Raw genomic sequence first — 24,049 nt, 5'->3', positions numbered from 1 at the left:
ATGGTAGAGTCAGAATTTGGCGTAAACAGAATGAGAACATGGATCCATCATGCCTTGTTACCACTGTGCAGGCTGGTGGTGGTGGTGTAATGGTGTGGGGGATGTTTTCTTGGCACACTTTAGGCCCCTTAGTGCCAATTGGGCATCGTTTAAATGCCACGGCCTACCTGAGCATTGTTTCTGACCATGTCCATCCCTTTATGACCACCATGTACCCATCCTCTGATGGCTACATCCAGCAGGATAATGCACCATGTCACAAAGGTCGAATCATTTCAAATTGGTTTCTTGAACATCACAATGAGTTCACTGTACTAAACTGGCCCCCACAGTCACCAGATCTCAACCCAATAGAGCATCTTTGGGATGTGGTGGAACGGGAGCTTCTTGCCCTGGATGTGCATCCCACAAATCTCCATCAACTGCAAGATGCTATCCTATCAATATGGGCCAACATTTCTAAAGAATGCTTTCAGCACCTTGTTGAATCAATGCCACGTAGAATTAAGGCAGTTCTGAAGGCGAAAGGGGGTCAAACACAGTATTAGTATGGTGTTCCTAATAATCCTTTAGGTGAGTGTATATATAACCTTCAGATCGATCCAAACACTGGAAAGGTGACACTTGTCTCCAGGAGAATTCGTTTATTAAAAGTCGACCCACAAATGCAAAGTTTCTCTACCCAGTTAGAGTCGAACATGGTGTGTGATTTTGTTATGTCGGCTGTTGTTGAAGAACGCCACACTCTTTAATTTGAGTTGTAAGAGCCTTTAAAATGGTCAGACTTGCGACACAAGGAGTGTCCAGCTCAAACTGTTTGAAGCATCAACAGTCCAAAGAGATCGTTGTCCCTGTACACGGGGCATTCAAGGAGAAGAATAAACCATCAATACTGATTAGAAAGTATGAAAAGCTGTTGAACACAAGTCATTATATGTAGGGTTGTGCAGTGACACTGATGAGGATGTGTTATGAACTGGAAATGGGAGGGCGTTGGTTGTGGAGTTGCGGTCATCTATAATGGTCCTGTTCATCTTTCACAGAGCTCTGTTTGACTATGAGAAAACCAAGGACAGTGGGCTGCCCAGCCAAGGCCTCAGCTTCAAGTACGGTGACATTCTCCACGTCATCAACGCCTCCGATGATGAGTGGTGGCAGGCCAGACGAGTCACTCCAGAGGGCGACAGTGAGGAGATGGGAGTCATCCCCAGTAAAAGGAGGTAAACTGTCCATGGAGATATGACTAGAATTAGCTATTCAAAATTGAGAACACAAGAGAATGGCATACTTACAAGAAATACATATGTAAAAAGATCAATTCAACCAGATAAACATTATTTTATCAATGTTCAGATTATTAGACTAGAAGTGTTTCCAAGGCACAATACAATACAAATAAGCAGTAGCAGCATCTTGGGAAGACTCGCTTCCTCCTTACAGTGTCAGTGATCTGAAGTAAGTACTTCCTTTTCATAGGAATCCGTGTTGAACCACTGATTTAATAACAAAATAAACCAACTACAACAAACCTCTTATCTAACTGAATAACCCTTCTATAAAAACGGGTCCTTTCCTTCTCATAGAAATACTTTTCTCTGTACTTTTTCAAAATATATTTATGTATTGATTGATTTTAGAAAATATATTCGATTTCTAAATTCAGAGCAATATGTTTGAGATTTTAGATTATAGTAAAAAAAAAAAAAAAAATCCTCTCGTCATAAAATTTGAATGGCATGTGACCAGTGTTGATTAATGGAACAGAAATACAAATCTTTACATCTAAATTTGATATGTTTATGTTTTTGAGTGAACATATATTAAATCTCAAAACAACCATAGATATGTATTAAGGTCAGACATCATGAATAAAGATGTTCATATTAACTTTTTAGGCCGATATATATCTAATCTACATTTTATGTCTATTCCGTAACACATATTTCATTTGATTTTATGAAAGAGTTTGCATCACAATGCACATTGTTTAATGTATTTATTTTTTTATGTAAGAACTTGATATTTTTTGACATCTGCGTTTTTGTTCTTTTCCACTTTTACAGGGTGGAAAGGAAAGAAAGAGCACGTCTAAAGACAGTGAAATTCAATGCCAAGCCAGGCGTGATTGATGCTAAGGGAGTAAGTAAGAAAAAATCTAGAAATTTAAATGGGGAATATGGCCGAATTATATCTTCAAGTACGAATTTCTAGGCCTGCTATAATAATTGGTTTGCTATAATAATTGGTTTCTTAATGTATTGCAGTGTCTCCTTTAGTATACATTATTGACACAACTGGGGCTCAAAACATATTGAATGAATCACCAAAAATATATGTGTATATCTTTTGTTCTGCAGAAGGTGCTCAATGCGCAGTGTTTTGAATTTGCAGCTGAAAGCAAAGTAGGAGTCGGTTCTTTGTTTGAATCAAAGATTACATTAATGGAACAGGAAATGCTAAATCATTACCAAGACATTCTGCTTAATTCATAGACTTTTGATGTTTTCTATTACTTATGCAATTTGTGGTTCCTTATCACTCATCTAATAAGCAGCACTATAAATATACTTAGGGACAAGAAATAAGACCGGAGAATAGTTCAGAGGCTAAACTGCAAAAGAGATGCGGTTTGCTCAGATTGTGGGAACAGGTCCTTCCTCAGACTCTAACTTTAAATCTGACTGTTTGTTCACTTCTCAAACTTAATGTGACGTCTTCACTTTGTCCCAGTTTGACCTGCACAAGCACACTGACTCACGCTAGATTAGGCTCAGAATAACAAGTGCTTCAGAAAAGTCTGACAACTAAATCCTGAGTCCCTCCAAATCATTGTGACACCAGGCTAAGCCATTAGAGGAGCCAGAAAAGCAGTGGCACCTCGTCTCATACAAATTGACAGCCCTTTCTTTCTGCTGGCCGAATAGCATTTAACGGTTGTACAGTCCTAATATGTGGCCAGAGCTTTATCCCCAAATGTAAACTAATTCAATGAGTGTAATTTATTCAATATGATCAGTGAGACAGATACGATAATGTGGCTGCAGGTGTGCTCAGAATAGTCTTGTTATGTAGAGGGTGACATTTGAATTGAAATGTACTTTTGCTGGAACAAATCTTAACAATATAAAGAGTGACAATGTTTAACCTTTTCACTTCATCCTCTGAAAATCAGGGCAATGTTTCCGCACACGTAGCGTGATGTGGTGATGCATCTCTAGTTACGAGCCCCTCAGCTTTTATTGCTTACATAAAATACTACTTAAAATTGATAAAATAGTTTGCTGTCTTGCAGGGCTCAGTCACACACAGACAAAACTTTAATCACCACCTGCAGAAATGTATTTTTGGACTGAATATTTTTGGTTTTGCTTTGCCTTCAGAACTGCAGAAACAGCTTCTGCCTCTTGTTCTCCGTGGAGCATTGTGTGTCCTTCTGGGAAAATGAGTAAATGGCCTTTTGATTTCTCTCATAGAAATACTAATGTCTTTGTCACCAAGTTTACATGATCCATTAAGACTTTTCCGTGGATTTTTGTAAAGTGTAATTATTTCTGACTGTGCGGTACTCAAATCCACATGCTTTGTGCCCCAGCTGTGTCTCCATTTGCATGTAGTTCCAGGTAAAAAAGATTGCGGTTATTAAAAAAAGATTTGAAAGATTTTTATGACTCCTGCGTCTGACAGCAGATCCTGCTGAATAGAGCAGTAATTGCCTTACTGTGTAATTATTGATGCAAATTGATTGTATTAAAGCCATGCATGCATATCAATAGATTGCAAAAATTGACACTGCTATTAATGGCTTCGCAATAAGACTGTGAGAAGCATTTTAATATGGCTTTGCTGCCACTCTAGTGTCACTAAGTAACATCTCTCCTCTGGTGATTTTGACAGTTGAAGTGGGTTTTACAGAATGGAGATATTACTGAATTTGCATCCTTTCTGGCTGTATTACATTTACCAGTTTTTAAGCAGTATTTTAATCAGCTGAATCATTTTTTTGTACTTTCTACACCACTCTGGCATATGCAGATATATTACAGTAGTTTTAGGTTATATGCTAGGAGATATTTCCTCAGTAAATAACAGACTATATAATGTGATTGAATCGGTAGCTATGCTGTCAGTTGAGTTGGTGTGAACTGTAGGGTGAGACAAGTCAGGGTGCAGTGTGGGCAACAAAAGCTCATTCACCACATACAGTTGAATAACGGACCGCATTTTCACTACACATTTTAATGTATTGTACATTTTAAACTACACATTTTCCATTCCACCCTTAAAGAGGAAATTGCATTAAGCATTAATTGTACAATTCTGAGAAATTACAGACATTAAGAATTTTGAACCTGTTAAATCTTTTGTTAAATCCTTATTTTAATAGAGAGGCTACATACCAGACAAAACAAAACGGAAATGAGGAGAGGACTCTTGCCATTTATATAATATGTTAATTGACAGTTTTTTATTAAACAAATGTATAGTTTGGCTGTTGAAAACCATTTTCAAGAAAAGAAGTGGAAGAAGTGCCATCTATGCATTTACCCCCTCTTGTTGAAACACAGCAGCGGGTGTTTGTTGATTTGAATGATATTTGCCAGGCACAGATTCTCCAGTCAGATTTTGAAATGCATTTCTTAATTGTAAGAAATGTGTCAAGTCTTTCCATAAGAAAATGTCAAACCTAGGTGATACCATGACCACAGTCACTTAAGCATCTGGGGCCCTGGGTCATGTGAGTCCTGCACACATCCCTGGCATTAAATGTTCAGATGCTTTCTCGGCACTAGTATTAAACAGAAAATGAACATAAGCTACTGTTATAATGAAGTCCTTGGTATCCATAGCAACTTCCTAGCAAGCTTGCAGAATGCAGAAACGCTGCTGGTTCCATTTTGAAAGCATGACAGACATTCGCTTTATGTGCTCTAGCCTTTAAAAAGAAAAAACAACAACAACGGCCAAAGCATTTTATTTGTATGATTATATATAATCCTCAGTTAAATGGGCAAATGTGCTGCTATACGGAAGGACTCGGAGAGGGGAAGTTCATCTCACAGCTCACGAAAGAGAATTATTTCATTAAGTCTGGAGTCAGTATTAACTTAAGCCTCTTATGTGTGACTTGCATAATAGATGAGGGTTAGATCACTTCTGATTGAATCTGGTTTTCATGAGCAACAATCATATTTTACATAGGTTTTCAATTCAAAATCACCAGTAGAATGAGATGTTTGTTTGTTTGTTTGTTTGTTTATTTTTGGGGGGCAAGGGGGGGGGGGGGGGGGGGTTGGGGTTTTCCTTACGTATTACCACAGAGTGTTGAAGGGATTTCTAACTTTATTTTTTTTTCTAACACAGTGTGTATTGTGTGTACTTAGCCATCTGCAGAACCAAGGTTTTATCCAGGACATGAATTAAATATAAAACGCACAGATCTACTGTTTAAAGGTGCAAAACAATATTCTGATTGCCAATACCTGGAGTGTTCCTCAGATTATTTTTGTGTAATTTATTTTACTCTTTTGATAAAACATGCCATACTGTAATATACATCACTCACATCTAAGACTGCAAACTATACACAACCTTTCTGTTTTCATATTATGTTAGACATCCCATTGATTTCCATTTTCTGTTTCATGTAACCTGCATGATCCCTAGAAAAATCAAAAATTGTCTGCACATGAATATTTTTGTAGCATGAAGTTGATATTTATTTTGCAGCATGGCATCATGCAAACCTTTATTATTTATTGTTTTGTTAAATGTTTTGCATCTTCATTGTGTTTATTTTTCTTAATTTATACATCATTTTTAACCAATGTTTCTAGAAAGCTTCAGGTGTATTGTGTGCTAGGGGCATCAGTGACAAGACTCACATTGCATTGGTATTTAGTCACTGCAAGGTAATAGCTTGCCTTTCAGAAAGATGATTGGACTTGAGAGAAATATTATGTATTATGCACATTATGTATAATGGCATACGGGTCTTGTGTAGTTAAAAACCTAAGATCCTCTAAATGTTGTTTTTAAAATCACAAGTTCAACATTTACTTTTCATACTAAAGCTAAGCTTTGGGAGCTTGTTTTGTTTTCTTTTCAATTTCCCAGAATCAGAAAAAAAAAGCTTATGAAAAAATCTTTTTAAATGTTTTTTTTTTCTTTTTTCTTCAGTTGTGCATTATGTTTTTGTTATTGTACCCAGTATTTTACCTACAGCCTTTAAGGGATTTGGATACAGCAACCTGTCATTTTGAGAGAGAAAAAAACAGAAAATTAACAATAACGCATAATTAGATTTACATTTTCTTAAATGGACATGTTTATTTCACTGATTAGAATGGATAAATGGGTGCCTTCATAATTACATTGAAATCCAATACTTACTGGTGCACAAGCAAGCACATTTCCAATGTACTTAATGTTAAATTTGGATATTGGAGTCAAGTCTCATTTTGTGCAGTAGCCGCCTGGCTTCCCAGGTCTCAAGTCACTGCTGTTCCTCTCACCTCTACAACTCGTTGCTCTGTCCGCATGATTGTGACAACAATTAGACATCCCTGTTTGCCCCATGCCTTTTCTCCTTCACAGTCATTCAATGACAAGCGTAAAAAGAACTTCATCTTTTCACGAAAATTCCCATTCTACAAGAACAAGGAGCTGAGTGAGCAGGAAACCAGTGACCAAGAACGTAAGTAATCTTCCAAAGGGTTGTGCTTCACACACAAGTCACACACACTCGTGGCCAGAGACACGCGGACCGTCCACCCCGACATACGCTCAACGGTAGGCAGGCAGGGCAGGGCAGGGCACTGTAGCACTGGGATGACTGGGGGCCACCCTCTGGGCCCCACTGGGGTTGAGAAGCACTTCATTTGGTTCCAGATCTGTTTGCAACTTGCAATGAGCAGTGACTGCCCCCCCCATGTTAAAATCCTTTACTTATGTGAGAGCATGCTTCATAAAATGGATTGCTCTGAATCTTGTTAATTTTGCTTTTAGGTAAACAAATTATTACATTAGGTTAATTTCACTAGCTCGAATCTGACCCTGTAATTAAAGCTTTTGCTGTACCTAATGTAGCTCTGCTGATTAGCATCAAATCAACAAGGATGCATTATGCAGAACTGACTATTATTAAAACAGAGCATGCTAATAAATGAGATGGGCAGAATAAACCCAAATGAATCAAGCAGCGGGCAGAAACGGAAATTTGGTGACTGATTTGAACCAAAAAAAAGCTAAACAAATTTTTCCTCCATCTGTGGAAAAAAGGGGAAATTTACTCTTAAATTTGGCTTTTCATTTATACATTTTTTGTTGTTATTTCAAAACAAAAGTCCACTGTCTCATTGCATTAGAGGTGATCAGCTCTCGAACCAAAACAGGCTGTTTTGCTGCCCAGCGGTGTGGGGCCCCAGACTGGCCAGTCCTCAGGTCCAGGCAGACTCCACTTTAACTCCACTGACTTCTTCCTTCCTCTTCTGCGGTTATTCCTCTTCTCTCTCTCGTGGCTGTCTGGGGACTGCTGTGTAGGACATCCCTGGAATAGGTGACGACGGGTATGGGACAAAGACACTGAGTAAGTTCTCAGGAATGGTCACTTCTGTAACTTCACACTATTTGGTTCTGTTTTGTTTTGTTTTTAACAATCCCCCTTTCCGAGGACCTCTTGGCATGCACAGATAGATTTACTGTACGTCTCAACCCAGTCTTGAATGTCCCCAATGACTTATTTTTCTCACTTATTTCTTGTTAATTTCACCCATGTCTTTTGTTGAATTCTTATTTTTTTGCATGACACCACAAAGAAAAAGCCCATGTCTCTTGGAGATGGACCTTTATTCATTTATTTGTTATACAAGACTTATGTTCACAATGTCTCTCTTGTCCCCATACTCGAACACAAAGCTTTGTTTGGATTTTGCCTGTCAATATCTGTCCTGCCTTAAAGGGAAAGTGAGCATTGTATCTCTACAGACCACACCTTTTTACTGAGCTGTAACAACTAAAGTGCGTACAAATTGGGCAAAATAAAACTCAAATGAATACAAAGCAGTTGAAGTATCCAAACATGGCGTCAGACTGACACTGTACAGTGTTAATCTGAATACTTTTTGGAATGGTTGTCAGAAATGCAGCTTTCCCTTTAAAAGTCTGCAGCCCTTTCTTCTTTCTTCCTTCTTTCTTCCTTCTTTCTTTTTCTTCTTCTTCTTCTTCTTCTCCTTCTTCTCCTTCTTCTTCTTCTAACTCACAATGATCCATATTCAGATCCCGGGGTGAGAACGACATGCAGCTGTTCAAATGCCATTACATCGATTTCAATAACCTGCAGAACAAACACCTAAAAGGACTTTCAGACACATATTAAGATTATTATATGGCATATTTAAAGAATCTCAGGACGTATGCATTTTTTTGGCAGTGCATGATTACATATTTTTAATTTTGTTTTCTTGTCCTAGCCCTGTGAACGGATAAAGAAAACCCATATTGACTAAGTGACAAGAACCTCATTGGGCTGCTTCCATACACATTGATTCAGTTTGATAAAAAGCTAATTGCATTGAAACATTCAAGCCAGTCAGCCTTTGCCTGATATATCCAGTTAAACTATAGATAAATAATTAAAAGCACTTCACAGCATACTACAATGGATCTTGTTTATTTTGTTATCCCTTACTGAACGTTTCGTTTTTTATTTGTTAAATAATTTTCTTCAACTATCAGTTTACAATTTATTTGGTGGTTTTCAAAGGTTTGCCTTGCTTAACTAATTTTCCTCTAGCAGACTGTCAACTGACCCTGTTGTTTCCTGCTTTCAAAAACAACAACCACATAACCACATCTCATAACCACATCGGATATTTAAATCCCAGCACAATTACTCAATTAGCTTTTTAAAACAGCAATGGAAATGATTAAATGTGTGATTATCATCAATCATAATGAAATATCTATTGTCAACCTTTAATGAATTCACTGATAGTAAAAATCACCCACATTGAGAGATTAAATGGTAAAACAAATGCCTTTTTTACCCTGTAATACTAAGTCTATTTGTATCATTGAAGGCTTGTACAAAAATGTGTGTTCTGTAGGGTTTTAATATTAATTGACTTGACACCAACGAGACTTTTCTAAATGTCAAGTCAGGACATAATGAATTTGAAGATTATATTTTTAGATCCAAAGCAGGGGTTCCAGGTCCTGTGTTTCTCAGAGTGAAGACTTATTTCACGTTCAATCCATCATCCCTTTAACATTTAGGTAGTGTCTTAATGTATTGTATTGAAGGGGGCGATGGCATCTATATATATTGAACTAGGTTAAAATTGAATACAATAGGTAACTAAAACTAAAAAAAAGTGTGCAGTTTAAGAACTTTAAATGTCATATTGGGTGTTCAGTATTCGGATTATCACCTCTGAGGCAGGACAGCATTGAAGTGTCAGGAATGGAGAAACACTTCTCTGTGAGAGGAGAGAAGTCTAATTATGAACCTGACCCTGTTTCTAACTGAGGGAACTTGTGTGGAAGGGAAGTGAGAGTTGAGTCGCACAGGAGGCAGGTGCACCGAGTGTTAGACAGGTGTCAGTGCTAGACTGGCATCTTTACTTTGCTAAGTGGAGAATGGTTTTCTCCATGGTGCAATAAAAACTGCCTGGCTGTCTCTTGGTGGCTCTTCACAGAGAGATGAAGCAAAAGAAAGCAAGTGTGTTTTTCCTACTGTCAGAGAAAAGTAGTTGACCAAGGGAGGTAGGGTTGATAATATGAGCCCAAAGTTAAATAAACAGTCAAAGATGTATATCAATTTGTTTTGACTGAAAAGTGAAAATGCTACAAATGCAAATGGAATAGTAAAATTATAATAATTACCCAGTAGTTATGGAACATAACATAGCAATACATAGTAGTTTAGCTTACTTTTTTCAGCCATAAAATAAATGCACAAGATTTGATATAGCCAGTAGCACTATTATGCCTTCAAGTAAGTTGCCAGGTAACCATGGTTTTCAGACATGATTTTGTTCGAGCTGTCATATTGGAGTCCGTGCTGGAGCGCAGAGCCTGTTGTCAGATTGTATTACTGTAAATCATGACATTAAAAAAGTAAAAATAACTGCATATGAAGGCGCATAGACTATTTTAACCATTTAATTTAATGTGTGCATGCATTATTGTGTTCAAATCTAAATTTTAAGAGCAGACATACGCCAGATGAGGACATTTAACAATATGGGTACTTTTCTTTCAGTACATATCCAGTTCAGAGATTAGAGCACATGGCAGAAAACATCAGATACATATAAAGATAAAATAAGTTATGCAATAATACGTTTTGAGATAATGCAATATGCTTAAGATTCCCATAATGTCTTTTTTCATATTTTTTCTTCTGAAATAATACACAGCTTTTTTCTTTAGCACCTCATACAGTTGAATGTGTGCCTTTTAGCAGTAGCTTAATTTGAAGTTCAACTACATAAACCCCCATTATCACAGATTAATAGCGCACGCACACATCTGGATGTCTTTCTCAGTTAATGAAGATCAGTTAGAAAAAAATCACTTTTGAACAATTACAAAGAAATTGAATTTGTGCTTCTGTGAGTAATCTTTCCCATATCTACAACAACTGCCCTCAATATCACACAAAAACAAACTTTGTTAAATATAACATTAACTTATCATTCACATATTTGATTCTGATTTCTTGTAGTGGATGGCTCAAGCTCTAAATGTGTGTAGTTCATGCTCCTGTATGTAAGCATCTCATTTTACAATTAGTGTGGAAAACATACAAAAAAAACTCCATTTAATCCTTTAGTTACATACCCATTTCGACTTATAAACAACATTTTGTGCAATCTGCCCGACTGCATGTTGTGATTTCACATGTACCCTTTGCTTATTGTGCAGATGGACTGGGTCTTGCGGAATGGGTATGCAGTAAGTAGAGGAAACAGTCTTGTTTAATGTGTCAGATCGAAAGAGTCCCCTAGAGTTCTTGATATTTTCTCTACAGTTCGCAAATCCTTACTTTTACCTTATTGTCTCCTTAGGGGCACTTTGTCTTGTCTTAGGTTAACTGTGTGGATATGTGGTAGTTTTCCTGTAGCACCACAATTATTAATTTCCCATATCACAAAAATTGTAGTATGGGGAAATACTAGTAAATAATTTAGTAGTTTTATTATCGATTAAATTAATAATTACAGGAATACTGTCTTGTGCAGCCAAGATTCAGTGAAAGAACTTATAAATAAATCTGAGATATCAAAGAATTACTGTAGACAATACACTGCCTCTGGCCTTGCTTAGTAGAACCCAACTTCTCCTCTACAGAAGATAATGCTTTGAGGGTCAGAAGTTCATTTAAAGGGGCACACTGTAGTATGTGATCAAATATAATGGGCCAAATGATGTATAACCTGTCAGTGCAGTTCTCCAAAGCCATTCATCACTGAGAGACTTATGGACAGCTTGCATATGACTGCACATGGCTTTGGCTGGCACCTGATTGATCTTGATGGGAAAGCTAGTGTACTGTGATTGCCTGCAGAGTGAGGAGATTTGAATGAATACAGTTGTGGTTTGCTTTAAAAGAAAAGTACTCTGGACCTTTGGATCCTGAGAAATGCTGCTCTGTATTACAAACTACTTTTGATAGACTCCTAATAACACAAGAGGATACATAAAAAAAAAATTAAAATAGGACATTCTATACATTGGGGCTTTTTTGGTATAAAATAATTAAACCAGTTGAAACTGTCTTTTAAATGTAAGTCAATGAGAAAATGATCTTATAAATCATCACAAATTAAATTCCACATTTTTGAAAAATAGATATAATGAGTTGCTTTTTTATGTTTGTTAATTTCTTTTTTCTCATATAATCCCTATGCTTTCTATTCCTGACTGAGTGAATGTATTAAATACTCTTAGTGTAAATAAGTTTAAGAAAAGCAAGGAATGGATTCCCAACAACATTGAAATATGCTGCCTGTGTTACTGATAAAATGTACTGTACTATAGTGCAGGATTATGGGGTATCATTTCAGATACTCAGTTCAGAGGACTCTGGATAAAAAGCTTATCAGGCAACACATTTTGTCTTCATATATTTCACATTTACAGTGACTGCTGTTAAAAGTAATAGCCCCTACACAACCTTCTCATGGAGCTTTTTGTTTGTGTGTGTCCTATTTCACTGTTCTGTCCCTCTTAACAATGTATACTTTTTTCCACCAGGGAGTCAAGAGGATTTGATTCTCTCCTATGAGCCTGTCATTCGACAAGAGAGTAAGTCCTCCACTCTAATTTATCATCAATGTAACGACGTGGGTTTTACATGCAACCACCCTAGAGCTAAAATGATAGCAGAATCCAAAATGTCTGAAATTAATAGGGAAAGATTATGTAGCTATTCTTTCATCTTTCCCTTTTACTTTCATTCTTTTTCATGTTTTTAAATGTAACCTTTGTTCAAACCCTTGCATTTCTAATGTTTATTTAGAAAGCCACTGTAAGGAGTACATTTCCTAACAGTATTATGATCGTAAGACATGTTCCTATCATGACTGGCGCAAGACCACAGGCCGTGTTTACCCTTGATGGGTTGTGCTGAGCTGTAGTGAGATGTGAACATGCTGACTTCAGTGGGATGGAAAATGGGCCATTGTCTGCCGGTGAACAAGAATGGACTGAATAATTAGTATGCTGTCATTTTCTAAAGTCGCTATTGACGTCAGGGCAACTGAGACGCACCAGTTGTAGTAGTGCTAGTTTGTTTAATGCTATTTAAATATGTTCTGGTTACACTAGTGGTTGAAATGAATTACTAATTGATACAAAACCCTTTCATCTGCAGTATGTTCAAGAAAACCATAAGTAGGCATAATTATGTCATCTATTGTATGTTCTGTGTTTTTTCCTTAGTTAACTACACCAGACCAGTCATTATCTTGGGCCCGATGAAGGACAGGATCAATGACGATCTAATATCAGAATTCCCTGATAAGTTTGGATCCTGTGTGCCGCGTAAGTAAATGACCATAAACTCAAAAAGAAACCAGTTTTTATCAACGTTGATAAAGAATCACCTTTTGTTGGTCTTTTTTAAAATGCATTTTTAAATCGCTATTTAAAGGGCTTTAGAGTGAGATACATTATTGATCAGCTTAACATTCATTTCAGCTCATTTTAACATGCTATTGCTACATGTACAGCTCAGTCATTATGCAACCTAGACATGAAGAAACCTTATTTCTTGACCTCACACCCCTTACAGACATGTACACATTAAAACCTGTATGTAGAGCTAGTACACAAATGTCTTCTAAACACTTTGACAAAGGGGAGTGGAGAATAATTAAGATTTGAAGGCTAGTTCCAGCTCTTCCTCGTGGGGTGGGTGTGGGGAGTGGCGGGGGTGTATTGTGGGGGTATTAGAACAGTAATGAAGATGTGTTGCTGACGGGAGGCGTAATGGTGAGTTGTGGCTGTATTTGGCTGTTGTGACTGTCGAGTAATTGCACCCTCCCTATGCTATATCTATGATGTAAACGCCTGTAAACGTGGTGACCCCTGGACTGTTGGCAAAGACTGCCCACTCACTAGCTCCATTAGGAGATTTTGCTGTGACATCACTATCATTTTACTCTGCTGCAGAAACGTACATTTAGTTTTCCATTTGTCCTCATTGTTTTCCCATTCCCTTCCTTTATTTCAGTTACATGTGTGACCCGTGTTATTTGATTTTATGTTTAAGTAAATCCTATAGCTTGGATAAAACCATAAATGCTCATAATTACATATTTGTTACAATAAAGTATATATTATGAAGTGTAAAAACATTTAATCAAGTACATTAATATACTTTACACTGATAAAATGCATTCATTGGTTTTCCCAGAGTAAGACAAAGACTAGACCTTTACTTTACTGAGTAAGGACAGTAACAGTGATTGAAAGGTTTTGTTACACACAAAATGGTTATTTGTTGTTCTCCATAATGAAGATCCAAATGAAACATTAGGCCAAATCTTAATGCCGGTTTCATCATTATGGACGTTTATGTTCATGACCTTCAACTTTAATTTCTGTATTTATCTTTTTATTCATTTTTAAAACCTAAAACTGCAGCTAACTTGTCAGGGCGCTTGGGTAAGTAAGCAAATGAACCCCTGGTATAACCCAAATAATAGGCAACTAAAACAGAGCTGAAATTCAACGCAGTCCGTGCTTATTGTCTATGGTAGATTTAGAAGTACCTGTGATTTTTAAATGTACGTTCTTCCCATAGACGCCTTGGTTGAACACACTTGTTAACTTTTTATTTAGATAATACCATTATCTAAAGTAGGCTTATGCAAAGAATGATAGACTCTAGTTCTTCACAAACATTCTTTTGAACAAAATGGAAAATGTGTTCTTATATGAAATCACTCCAGCCAAGTATGATTTCTCAAGTACTGACCTGCATCCTCCACACCATTTTGGTCTATTGCCATGTTTCTATAACCCTTTGCATAAGCTGCAAACCCAGTGTGTTATAGTATACAGTGTTATTCAATACACAAGTAGTACTCCTTAGCCCTGAGGCTTTTAGTCTGTTTTCTGTTGTTTTACCTGTGGTAATATTGCTATGCAGATATTAGTCAGATGAGTTTAAAAGATTATGATTTTGCTGAATCTCATCGAGGACTGTACTTACAGTACAAGTGTCTGAGAAAAATACATAATATGAAGGACATTATGAAATGTATTGCTTAGATCAGCAAGCAGTTGAATTTTTAAATTTGTATCAATTTCTTAAAATCAAGAATGTCTTCAAGCGTAAGCTGGTTCCTTAGTACACACATGCACTAACAGGGTTACCAATCCCAATATTCAAAGCATTATGAAAATGTACAGTACACACTCTGAAGAGACGGACTTTACTGCCTCTGTATAAAGCAGCTGCATGGCATTACACATTCTGCTTTGCATGGTAATTCATTCAGACAAGTGCCAATATTCTCTGTATTGACAGTCTCCAGAACATTGCTCCTAAATTTAGCACGCAGCTCAGACCCCGCAGGAGTATAAGTGACTATCTTGACGTTTTCCTCTAGAATCCAAATTTGCAGTAATAAGCCTTTTTACAAAGCTTTTCAGTTCACTTTAACAGAATGATTTATACTATATTTTTCAGTTTTCATGTCTGATATAATGCTTATCCAGCATCGGATGCTCTGTTTTTGTTTATGTAATGGTTATTTTCCATTGTAACTATTCCAGCAAAACATAAACTTGAAATGAAATGGAAAAGGACTTGAAATTCAAGAAATAGTGTAACCGTGTTCCCCAGACTTCAATGCATGATGCTTATGCAGACATTATCCAAATATTGCACATTGTGCTCCACTGATTTGCTTTCTTTCCAGACCTCCTGAAAGTCCTTAAAAATCTATAATTTTTGTGGAAATATTAAAGTGGCAAATAAAAACCCAGGCAGAAACGAATGCAAATCAATTCCAAATGGTTTGTGTATTGAGTGTGTAATAAATAATTAAAAGCAACACAAGAAAGGAAAATCCAGATAAGAGAGCTGTGAAATTACACTAGGTGCAACTCCTAATATACAAAATATTTTGTATACAATAACCTCCGCATATAGTGGAGTGTTTTCGAAAAGTTGATTTGGCAAGAAAATGTAGGTGTGTACACAGTATTTTTCAATACAAAAATTGTCTTATATCCAGCTCCTCTTTTATTCCCAATGATGGTCAAGGTATATCTTCCAAAAGCTTCTATAACCTCAGATTATTTTTAAATTCAGTAAAAGGAATGGCAGAGTTTGCTTTAATGTGTATTTTATTAACATATTTACAAGGTTGAATTAAACCAAGTGAAACTTTGTGTATTCCAAAACAAATGTTAACTATTTTGACACCTGCTCCCAACTGATATAATATTGGTAGACATTTTGTGGCGTGTACACATGTATTTTGTTGCTTAATCAACTCTAAGTAACAAATCATCAAGGTAATGGATAGATTTTGAAGCTACTGTATATAATTGTTATGGGAAACAATTGGTAGATGAAGTCCTAAGAAATTTGTAATAAGATTATACTGGGGAACTAGGAAAACTCCATATATATATATATATATATATATATATATATATATATATATATATATATATATATATACTTCCTAGATTAATCAGTCAGTGTCTGTCTTTCTTGTTTAGTTTTGTTTTATTACATATCTTTTTTTATTCAGCTTTTTTGACTTATGTTTTTACATTGGACAGTTTGGTTCTCTAGCCCATTTACTCCATAATTTTTAAACAAAAAGAAAGGAAGCAGATTCTAAAATTTGTGTTTTTTTTCTTCTCCATCTTTAATAAAGACACCACCAGACCAAAGCGTGACTATGAAGTGGACGGGCGGGATTACCACTTTGTCATCTCCAGAGAACAAATGGAGAAAGACATCCAAGAGCACAAGTTCATCGAAGCTGGGCAGTACAACGACAATCTCTACGGAACCAGTGTCCAGTCCGTGAAATATGTGGCGGAGCGGGTGAGCAAGAATCAGGACTTAATTACAGTACCCAAGACGTAGTGGGGAAATTCCAGCTTTTAAACCGTATTAGGGAAACAAAAATATGTATCTCTCTTGTAGTTCTGTTAAAGTTTAATCTTATATTTATTTTAACTGTTGTTGACATTCAAGTTACTGTAAGTGCATTCTCTCAATGAAATCAGGTTATGGTTAGAAATTAATATGATATGATTTGTAGAATGATTCATAATTTCATCCAGACAAGGTCACTTCCCAAAAGAGCTGTTAGTTAGTAGGCTAATCACAAGCAAATCAGACTTATTGTTTAATGAATTTAAATATTTATATTTAATCTATTATTTAAATGCATGTATCTCATTGAGTAAGGTTAATAGTATCTTAAGTGGCTTCATGAAATGTTTGCCTTTTTTCCAAATTCTTTGTGACAGGGCAAACACTGTATATTGGATGTGTCTGGGAATGCTATTAAAAGACTACAAGTTGCACAACTCTACCCTATTGCCATCTTTATAAAGCCCAGATCTATCGAGTCTTTAATGTAAGTAGTTACACTTTTATGGTAGTAATTGAAAAAATTCATGATCCTTTTCAAAGAATAGATTTTTAATGCTAATATTACCTAATATCACAAATAGTCTCTTAGGTTTGCGGTTAAGTGTTCAAAGGTATTACATGTCAAGCAACCCTGTTCATCCTTTTTATCAATGCTTTTTTAATATATTTGCCCAGGTTGATTTGGGCCGTGTATTTCATTAATTAAGCTGAAAATCAACTCAGTGCTTTCCTCAGTTTTTTAAATATTACTATTACTATTTATCGTTAAACGTCCCTAAACTCTCCCACCAGGGAAATGAATAAAAGACTCACAGAAGAGCAGGCGAAGAAAACGTATGACAGAGCCATGAAGCTGGAGCAGGAGTTTGGCGAGTACTTCACAGGTGAATATAACCGTTTCTGTTTTTGACATATTCTGTGATACGTCCCCTTGTTGGAGAAGGAGAGTGGGGCTTTCCAGTATTTTTAATCACAGAGAGTCGCTTCACTTTCATTGTGACAAGCAATAGGACACTCTTCTATACCCCATCCTTCACACTCTGTCAGTACAGAAGCACCCAATCAAAGAGCTGTGTATGATTGAGGATTGAAATTGATCTCTTGGGAAATAATGTACTGGCTTGTTTAGTTTTTTTTCATTAACACATACATTTTACTCTCATTTCCTTTTTGCAATGTAACGTTCATGGACATTTTAAGAAAGAAGTGATGGGAATGATTAAAGAGGACCTGGAACAGACTTCCCAAGAATAATATGCAGTTCATTCTCTAAGCTCCCCAAATATGCAAAAGAGGCTTCATTGTCTGATTTTCATTCAAAGCGCACTGCCACGTGTAGCCTGCTATGTTTGTGACTTTTAAAAATGAGAGAAGACCAAAGGCTTTTCTGTCGCAGCATTTTTTCCTGTGCAAACTCTAACTCAGATTTGTTTCCCTACAGCTCTCGTTCAAGGAGAAACCTTAGAAGACATTTATAACCACTGCAAGTTAGTGATAGAGGAACAGTCTGGACCTTACATCTGGATTCCTTCAAAAGAAAAATTATAAAAAGCATAAACAATCCCCAATCGGGGATCTGAGACTGCAAACATAGGAATAATTTGTAATATATGAATTACTCTGATGATGGTTAATAATAACAATGATAATAATTATAATTATAATAATTACTATTAACAGACTTTTTGTTATTGTTGCATTATTCTTTTTTTCTTTTCTTTTTTTTCCACTTTCAATATGAATGTTTCTGAATGTACACCACAAAGTGTTAGAAGCTTTTTTGGCCTCAAATATGGACAATTTGTTTATATATTTATTTATTATTATTATTTAAGAGCAAAGGAAATGAAAGCAGCGTGGGTTGGGTATCCACAAGTTACATTTTTGGAACTTCAGAAAAACTGAAGAGTGAAGTGATTAGGAAACCACATCTCCTTACAACACACAGAAGAAACAATATCAGCTTTTATTCTTTCTTTTTTGCATTCCAACCAAGTACTAGCACTCAAAGTGTCCTCAAGAAACTCATTGCACATTTGTGGTTGAAATTGTGACTTTTGCATCTATGCACCTGTGTGGCTCCTGGACACGGTTTTGTTTTGTTTGTTTGTTTTTGTTTTTTTTGGTCTTTTGTTGGTTGGTTTTGTTTGAGTTTGTTCCTAGGAGAAAAAAAAATAGGTCAGGTCTTTAGACGTCTTTATAAAATGCAAAAAGATGCTTTAATTAGAACTAATAAAAAGGGATACAACTGGTTATATGAATTTTGACTATATATTTTACTACTTATATTAATAGAGGGCACTACAGCACAGAAAATATTTATAATGAAAGTATATAACTTTGTAAAAAAAAAAACTAAAAAAAGAATAATAAGCCAATTTTACTGGTGTAAAATAGTGTTTTGTGTTAGATATAGTACTGATGGGTTTCTTGTAGGAAACTACTCAAACTCAAGCTTGCGTACTTGCCAGTCTTTTATAGACTGTAGAAGTAAAAGTCCAGGGGAATTAGTGGTGACCAAAACGTTGACCTAGATCCAGTGCCATGGGATTTACATTTCCTAAACATTTTCTAGTTGAATTATTCATGACCTCTTGCCATTATCATGAGTTGAATACTATGTGGAGTTCAGACTCTTGAAATGAAGAGTGATTTATAAGTGCAATACAGTAACCTTCCACCTTGATTATAAGGTTTGTTGAAACACGTAATAGTTGCAGATGCCAAGTTTTGTGTTGTAATAGCGAACAGGGTAGTGGTGATATTTAAAAAGAGAGATGAATTAATCTTAACTGGCGACTATTTCTATTGACATTCACCCTACACAATAGAGATGCCTCAGAGAGATTTATATGTGCAAGATAATGTGAAGCACAGAGAAAGGCTACTGCCTGGATTTCTCAATTGCAAAGCTCTATAACATGTCAGTCATGTACAGATTCACTTTGAAATGTTAAGGATTGTTGCCCCAGAAAAACCTTCCAAAAACCATCCTTCCTATAATGTGAAATTATTTATTTTATTATATATATACAGAAACATATTATTCTTGCACACCCACAAAGACCTGCCGTTGGCTTCCTGTGCAGGACCTTTTCACAGGATTAGAGGATAAAACCAGGGACGATGTTATTAGGACTTCAGACACAAACCTTTCCCAGCTCAAAGGTTAGGGGAATAATCTGTCAATGCCATTTGTAAGTGAATGTGCTCCCGAATTATTTGTTTAAAGTTTACAGTTGAATTTGCAGTGAATGAATCATTCTTTTAAAGCATTATGGCCCAATAATGTAGCTATTCTCTCAGTATTTATAACCAGGCTCTCATTGTTCCATTGACTGGGTCCCTTGACATATTGGTCACCACTTGCCTTAAAACCAAGGTTTTGCTACTTTACCTTACTGAACACTTGGCCTCTTTGTAACATCTCCAAACCTAGTATTTTTAGGGTGTCACTCTAAATACAACCTATAATGAAGGCTTAACAGGCAAAAGTGAAGAGGAAAATTGGGTAAATCGGAGGATATACTGCCGAAGAATCACGCCCTGTTATTATTCATTGGCCCTCATTTGAACAGAAGAAATGGGGAAGCTACAGAGTGATCCCCACCCCACAAAATTTAAAGGTCATGTCACTTATATATCCATGGTAGAATTAGTGGTAGATTTTAAGCTTTGGTTTGAAAAGATATTTAACAATTTGTATTAAATGTAGCATATCATTCCCATAACAAGTATCAGGATATATGTTAAAATGCCACTAATTTACATTTTTGTGATTTTTGTTTTGTTTTCCTTTCCTAGGAATGTACAAAGAGACATACATACTGTACTGGTTTATATGTTTTTGCAAGAGCCCACCATGCTTAAGTGGTTGCTAGTAAATACCTGCTTTGAATTGGTTCTTGTGGGATTCTTTTGCAACATGCTGTGATAATGTATTCCAAATTCTAAGATAACACCTGATTCATGACTACAAACCAATGTCTTAAATCTGAATTTTCTTTGCAGCCTTTACTCCACTTAGAATAACATGCTCACAATTTAACAGCCTTGTGTGTAATGTTTCTTTGAACTGTTTCACACACAGGCCTCTGATCTTCCTGCAGTTGTGACTAGTTTGCATGGTGGGTTTAGGTACAGTAAGGTAATACAATCAGAGGTCGACCGCAAATGGATTTTCAAAACCGATACCGATAACAATAATTAGGGTGGGGGGAAAAGCCGATTTCCGATTAATCGGCCGATTTTCTTTTTTCATTTCTTTTTTAATCAATATATTGTATAACATACATAGCACTCGATGTAAAATTGCAACAGTTTGAACTTTATTATAAAAAAATGTATTAAATATAATAAATAACATAAATCAAACAGATCAATTCAAAATGAATGACAAAATAATATCGGTACAAATACTGGAAAATTGGATAACAAATTTGGGAGTTATGAAGAATTAATTTATTGGAAAGTTTTTCAAATAATTACAGCATTAATTCAACATTACCCTTTTTAGAGTAATGATGAAAATAAACTACAAATAATTAATGAAATTCCAGTAATAAGACACTTTGGGTTCTTTACTTTTTTTAAGACATAACGGCCAGCTGTAGATTGTGCAGATATGTGGTCAGCTGTGGCCTGGGGGCAGAGCGGCTGCTCACCTGACTGACCCTGACTCTCACACTGGCTCAGTACCGGCGGATGCGCTGGCTCTGCTAGACCAGAGACTCAAGACAGTATTTCACTCTTTCCATTTGTAGATTTTTTTTTGTAGAACCGCTTTATTTCTCAAAATAAACACGTGACAGCACCACGCATTGTATTACTTTTATTTATAGATTTTCGTGTCGCATTTACAAGTAATTTAGGCGGCTGCCGTTGTTTTTAGAACAGGATTAGCAAGGAAACAGAAAATAATTCTGGAATCGTATTAGTGCATCACCATGTACATAAACGCCCAATGTTTGTAGTCCATGAACTTGATTCACAAAATAAATACGATTAAAAATAAATAATATAAACAAACAGGTTCATAAACAAATATGAATCTACAAATAAAACACATGCAGCAATTGTAATTCTTCAATACTAAACTACTTATGGAACATAATTAGTTATATTTATTATACTTCCCAATCATATAAATTGTATAATCTTGTTGGAAACAGAGTTTTTCCATCGGTAGAAAAAAAATAATCCAGTGTTGAAATGTTGCTGTCTGAAAGCTCTGAAATGTCCGTGGGTGCGGGTTTTCTGGGGATATAAGTGCTATATAAGTAGCTATTTATAATACTGACAGAGTCGTAAACAAAGTACCTTCCATTTTATTTTATTATTTTCAATGTTTGATTCACTGTGTCATGACAACTTTAATTGACTCATTAACTCATATACGTACCTCTTCTCTCAGCCGAAGTTGTGAGCCAAGTCACATTTGACAATGAACTCCGTGAGGGAGTCAGTGATGGTTTTAATTTCACCACTAGAGGCCGTGTTTGTGCCCTATAACCAAGGATATTAATGTGTCCAACCCCATAAAATTATCAGCCGTTATCGGCGTTCATTTCTGGCGATTGCCGATGGTTTAAAAAAGCTGTTATCGGCCTCGATTAATCAGCTTACCGATAAATTGGTCGACCTCTAAATACAATACTAGCTGCATATGCTAGATTAATAACATTGCTAGATAAACTTGCAGATAATATATTATTAAACAATGTAACGGAAAATATTGTGACATGGTCTTTACATTTTCTTTTCTTGCTTTTTTGTTTTTTGTTTACTCAGGGTTGCCAGGTAGGGCTTGATAATTAATAAAATTGAACTTCCAGGCTTGTCAAAGGTTTTTTGCCACCTGAGGCTAAAAGGTCTAAAACGATTATTGATGTAAAGAGAATTAACAAATTATATATATACAGTATGTACACTGCCATTGAAATCATGCTATTGCATCTGCTTATTTTTCCTCTAGTTTTAAGCATGCAATCTTTCAAGCTGTCCTTTGTTACTGTTGTGTGCTGTGTTTTTGCAGTAAAAAAATAAGGAAAAGAGATCGTGTGGCTACGTACAATCAACCCACGACAGATGAATTGGTTTTTTGTAGAATAATGCATTAAGTTTATTTACCTTGATATTTTGATGTGATTTCCCATTCAGAGCTGACATTGCACTTAAAAAAAGAAAAAAAGGAGGAATATAATGAAATTGATGAAATATTGTTCTGTTCTTGTTTAATTTATTTTTTTATTGTAGTTCTTGGTTCATGGTATAATATACTGTACATACAGCTTTTTTTATTTTGGCAAAGGGGAAACTTATTCAACAAAACATTACCCAGCTGTGTCCTTCACAAATGCTTAGGATTCTGTCTCACAGGCATTTGGTCCATTGCTGTTTTTAATTTTTTTTTCCTGAACATTGGGTCTTGGCTCAAGATGGTCTTGGTTATAAAAACTCTTTGTCTTGAGAATTATTTGAACTGAAACAGATTTTCTACAAGGTAAAAACTACACACATTTTTATAATTTTATTCTTCAGTAAATTAGCACCTCCTTTTACAGACAGTTTGGCAATGTTTTGTTCATTAAGGATGTCTGTAAACCATGACTTTCATTTCAGATCTGAATCATTCCCCTCAAATCAGTTTCTTTTCGTGATACATCCAGGTTTAAAACAGGACAGACAAACAACACATGCAAAGACACCCTTTTGATTGTAGATATATATTATTCCATTCATTCCATTAGTGTAAGGATTAAAGCACATAAATTCAAGTGGGACTGTACATTTATCAACACTTGTCTTTTCTTTCGTATAATTGTTCGGTTTATTTAACTTTTTCTGTTTGTTTTATTGATTTTTTTTTTTTTAATGGGGAAAAAAATGTCCTTTGCATAATGTTATGTACTCTTGATTGCTTTGAAAAATCACGTTAAATACATTGCTTTAGGTATAAATGAAGGTAATATACTCTACTTAGCATCCATTTAAATTGTAAATTAAAGGTTTGGTGAGACTTTTAAAAAGAAACATCTATTTAACGTTGTGTGTCATCTTTCTCTGCTCTGTTGTCTTCTCTTCTTTGTGAGTTGTGGCCTCTTTCTTTGTCTGAAATATAGATGTATCTCTGTGTGCAATGTGCACAATATCCCAGCATCAGACTGCTTCCACACAAACACACAACCACCACCACCTCATCCTCGGGCTCTTCAGCACTCTTCTGTAGTTTGTTTTAGTTGCTAATATCAGTTCCACAAAGTCCATTTCTCCCTCCCGGGTAAATTCCTGCTAACAGCCGTAGCAATGGTTTAGCATTGTGTACTGGATGGCCACGTTTATTACACGGTGGCCTGCAGGCAATGTACTGTACTGACATGCTATTAGGGGCTAAAATCATGGTCCCATAGAGTT

General features: G+C 35.9%; 1 protein-coding gene across 17 annotated transcripts in view; it reads left to right on the top strand.

Moving 5' to 3' along the window:
* The window catches only part of dlg2 (discs, large homolog 2 (Drosophila)), a 259,732-nt gene extending 236,053 nt beyond the window's left edge, over nt 1–23,679 (top strand). For 11 of the 17 annotated variants that reach the window (XM_066699432.1, XM_066699445.1, XM_066699440.1 and 8 more), the window contains 10 exons: nt 1,044–1,220; nt 2,064–2,139; nt 6,595–6,694; nt 12,259–12,309; nt 12,946–13,047; nt 14,152–14,172; nt 16,407–16,579; nt 17,011–17,120; nt 17,429–17,520; nt 18,078–23,679. In XM_066699432.1, the coding sequence (XP_066555529.1) occupies nt 1,044–1,220; nt 2,064–2,139; nt 6,595–6,694; nt 12,259–12,309; nt 12,946–13,047; nt 14,152–14,172; nt 16,407–16,579; nt 17,011–17,120; nt 17,429–17,520; nt 18,078–18,184 (1,009 nt within the window). In that variant the 3' untranslated portion in view covers nt 18,185–23,679. Of the gene's footprint in view, nt 1–1,043; nt 1,221–2,063; nt 2,140–6,594; nt 6,695–7,539; nt 7,586–12,258; nt 12,314–12,945; nt 13,048–14,151; nt 14,173–16,406; nt 16,580–17,010; nt 17,121–17,428; nt 17,521–18,077 lie in introns of those variants that run through there. The other 6 variants (XM_066699448.1, XM_066699433.1, XM_066699444.1 and 3 more) reach the window with 4 other exon arrangements.
* The last annotated feature ends 370 nt before the right edge of the window (nt 23,680–24,049 follow it).

This window comes from Amia ocellicauda, chromosome 3, assembly GCF_036373705.1.
Source record: "Amia ocellicauda isolate fAmiCal2 chromosome 3, fAmiCal2.hap1, whole genome shotgun sequence".
Lineage (NCBI taxonomy): Eukaryota > Metazoa > Chordata > Actinopteri > Amiiformes > Amiidae > Amia > Amia ocellicauda.
Note: the sequence above shows the minus strand (reverse complement) of the source record. Positions and strands in the feature narration are given on the sequence as shown.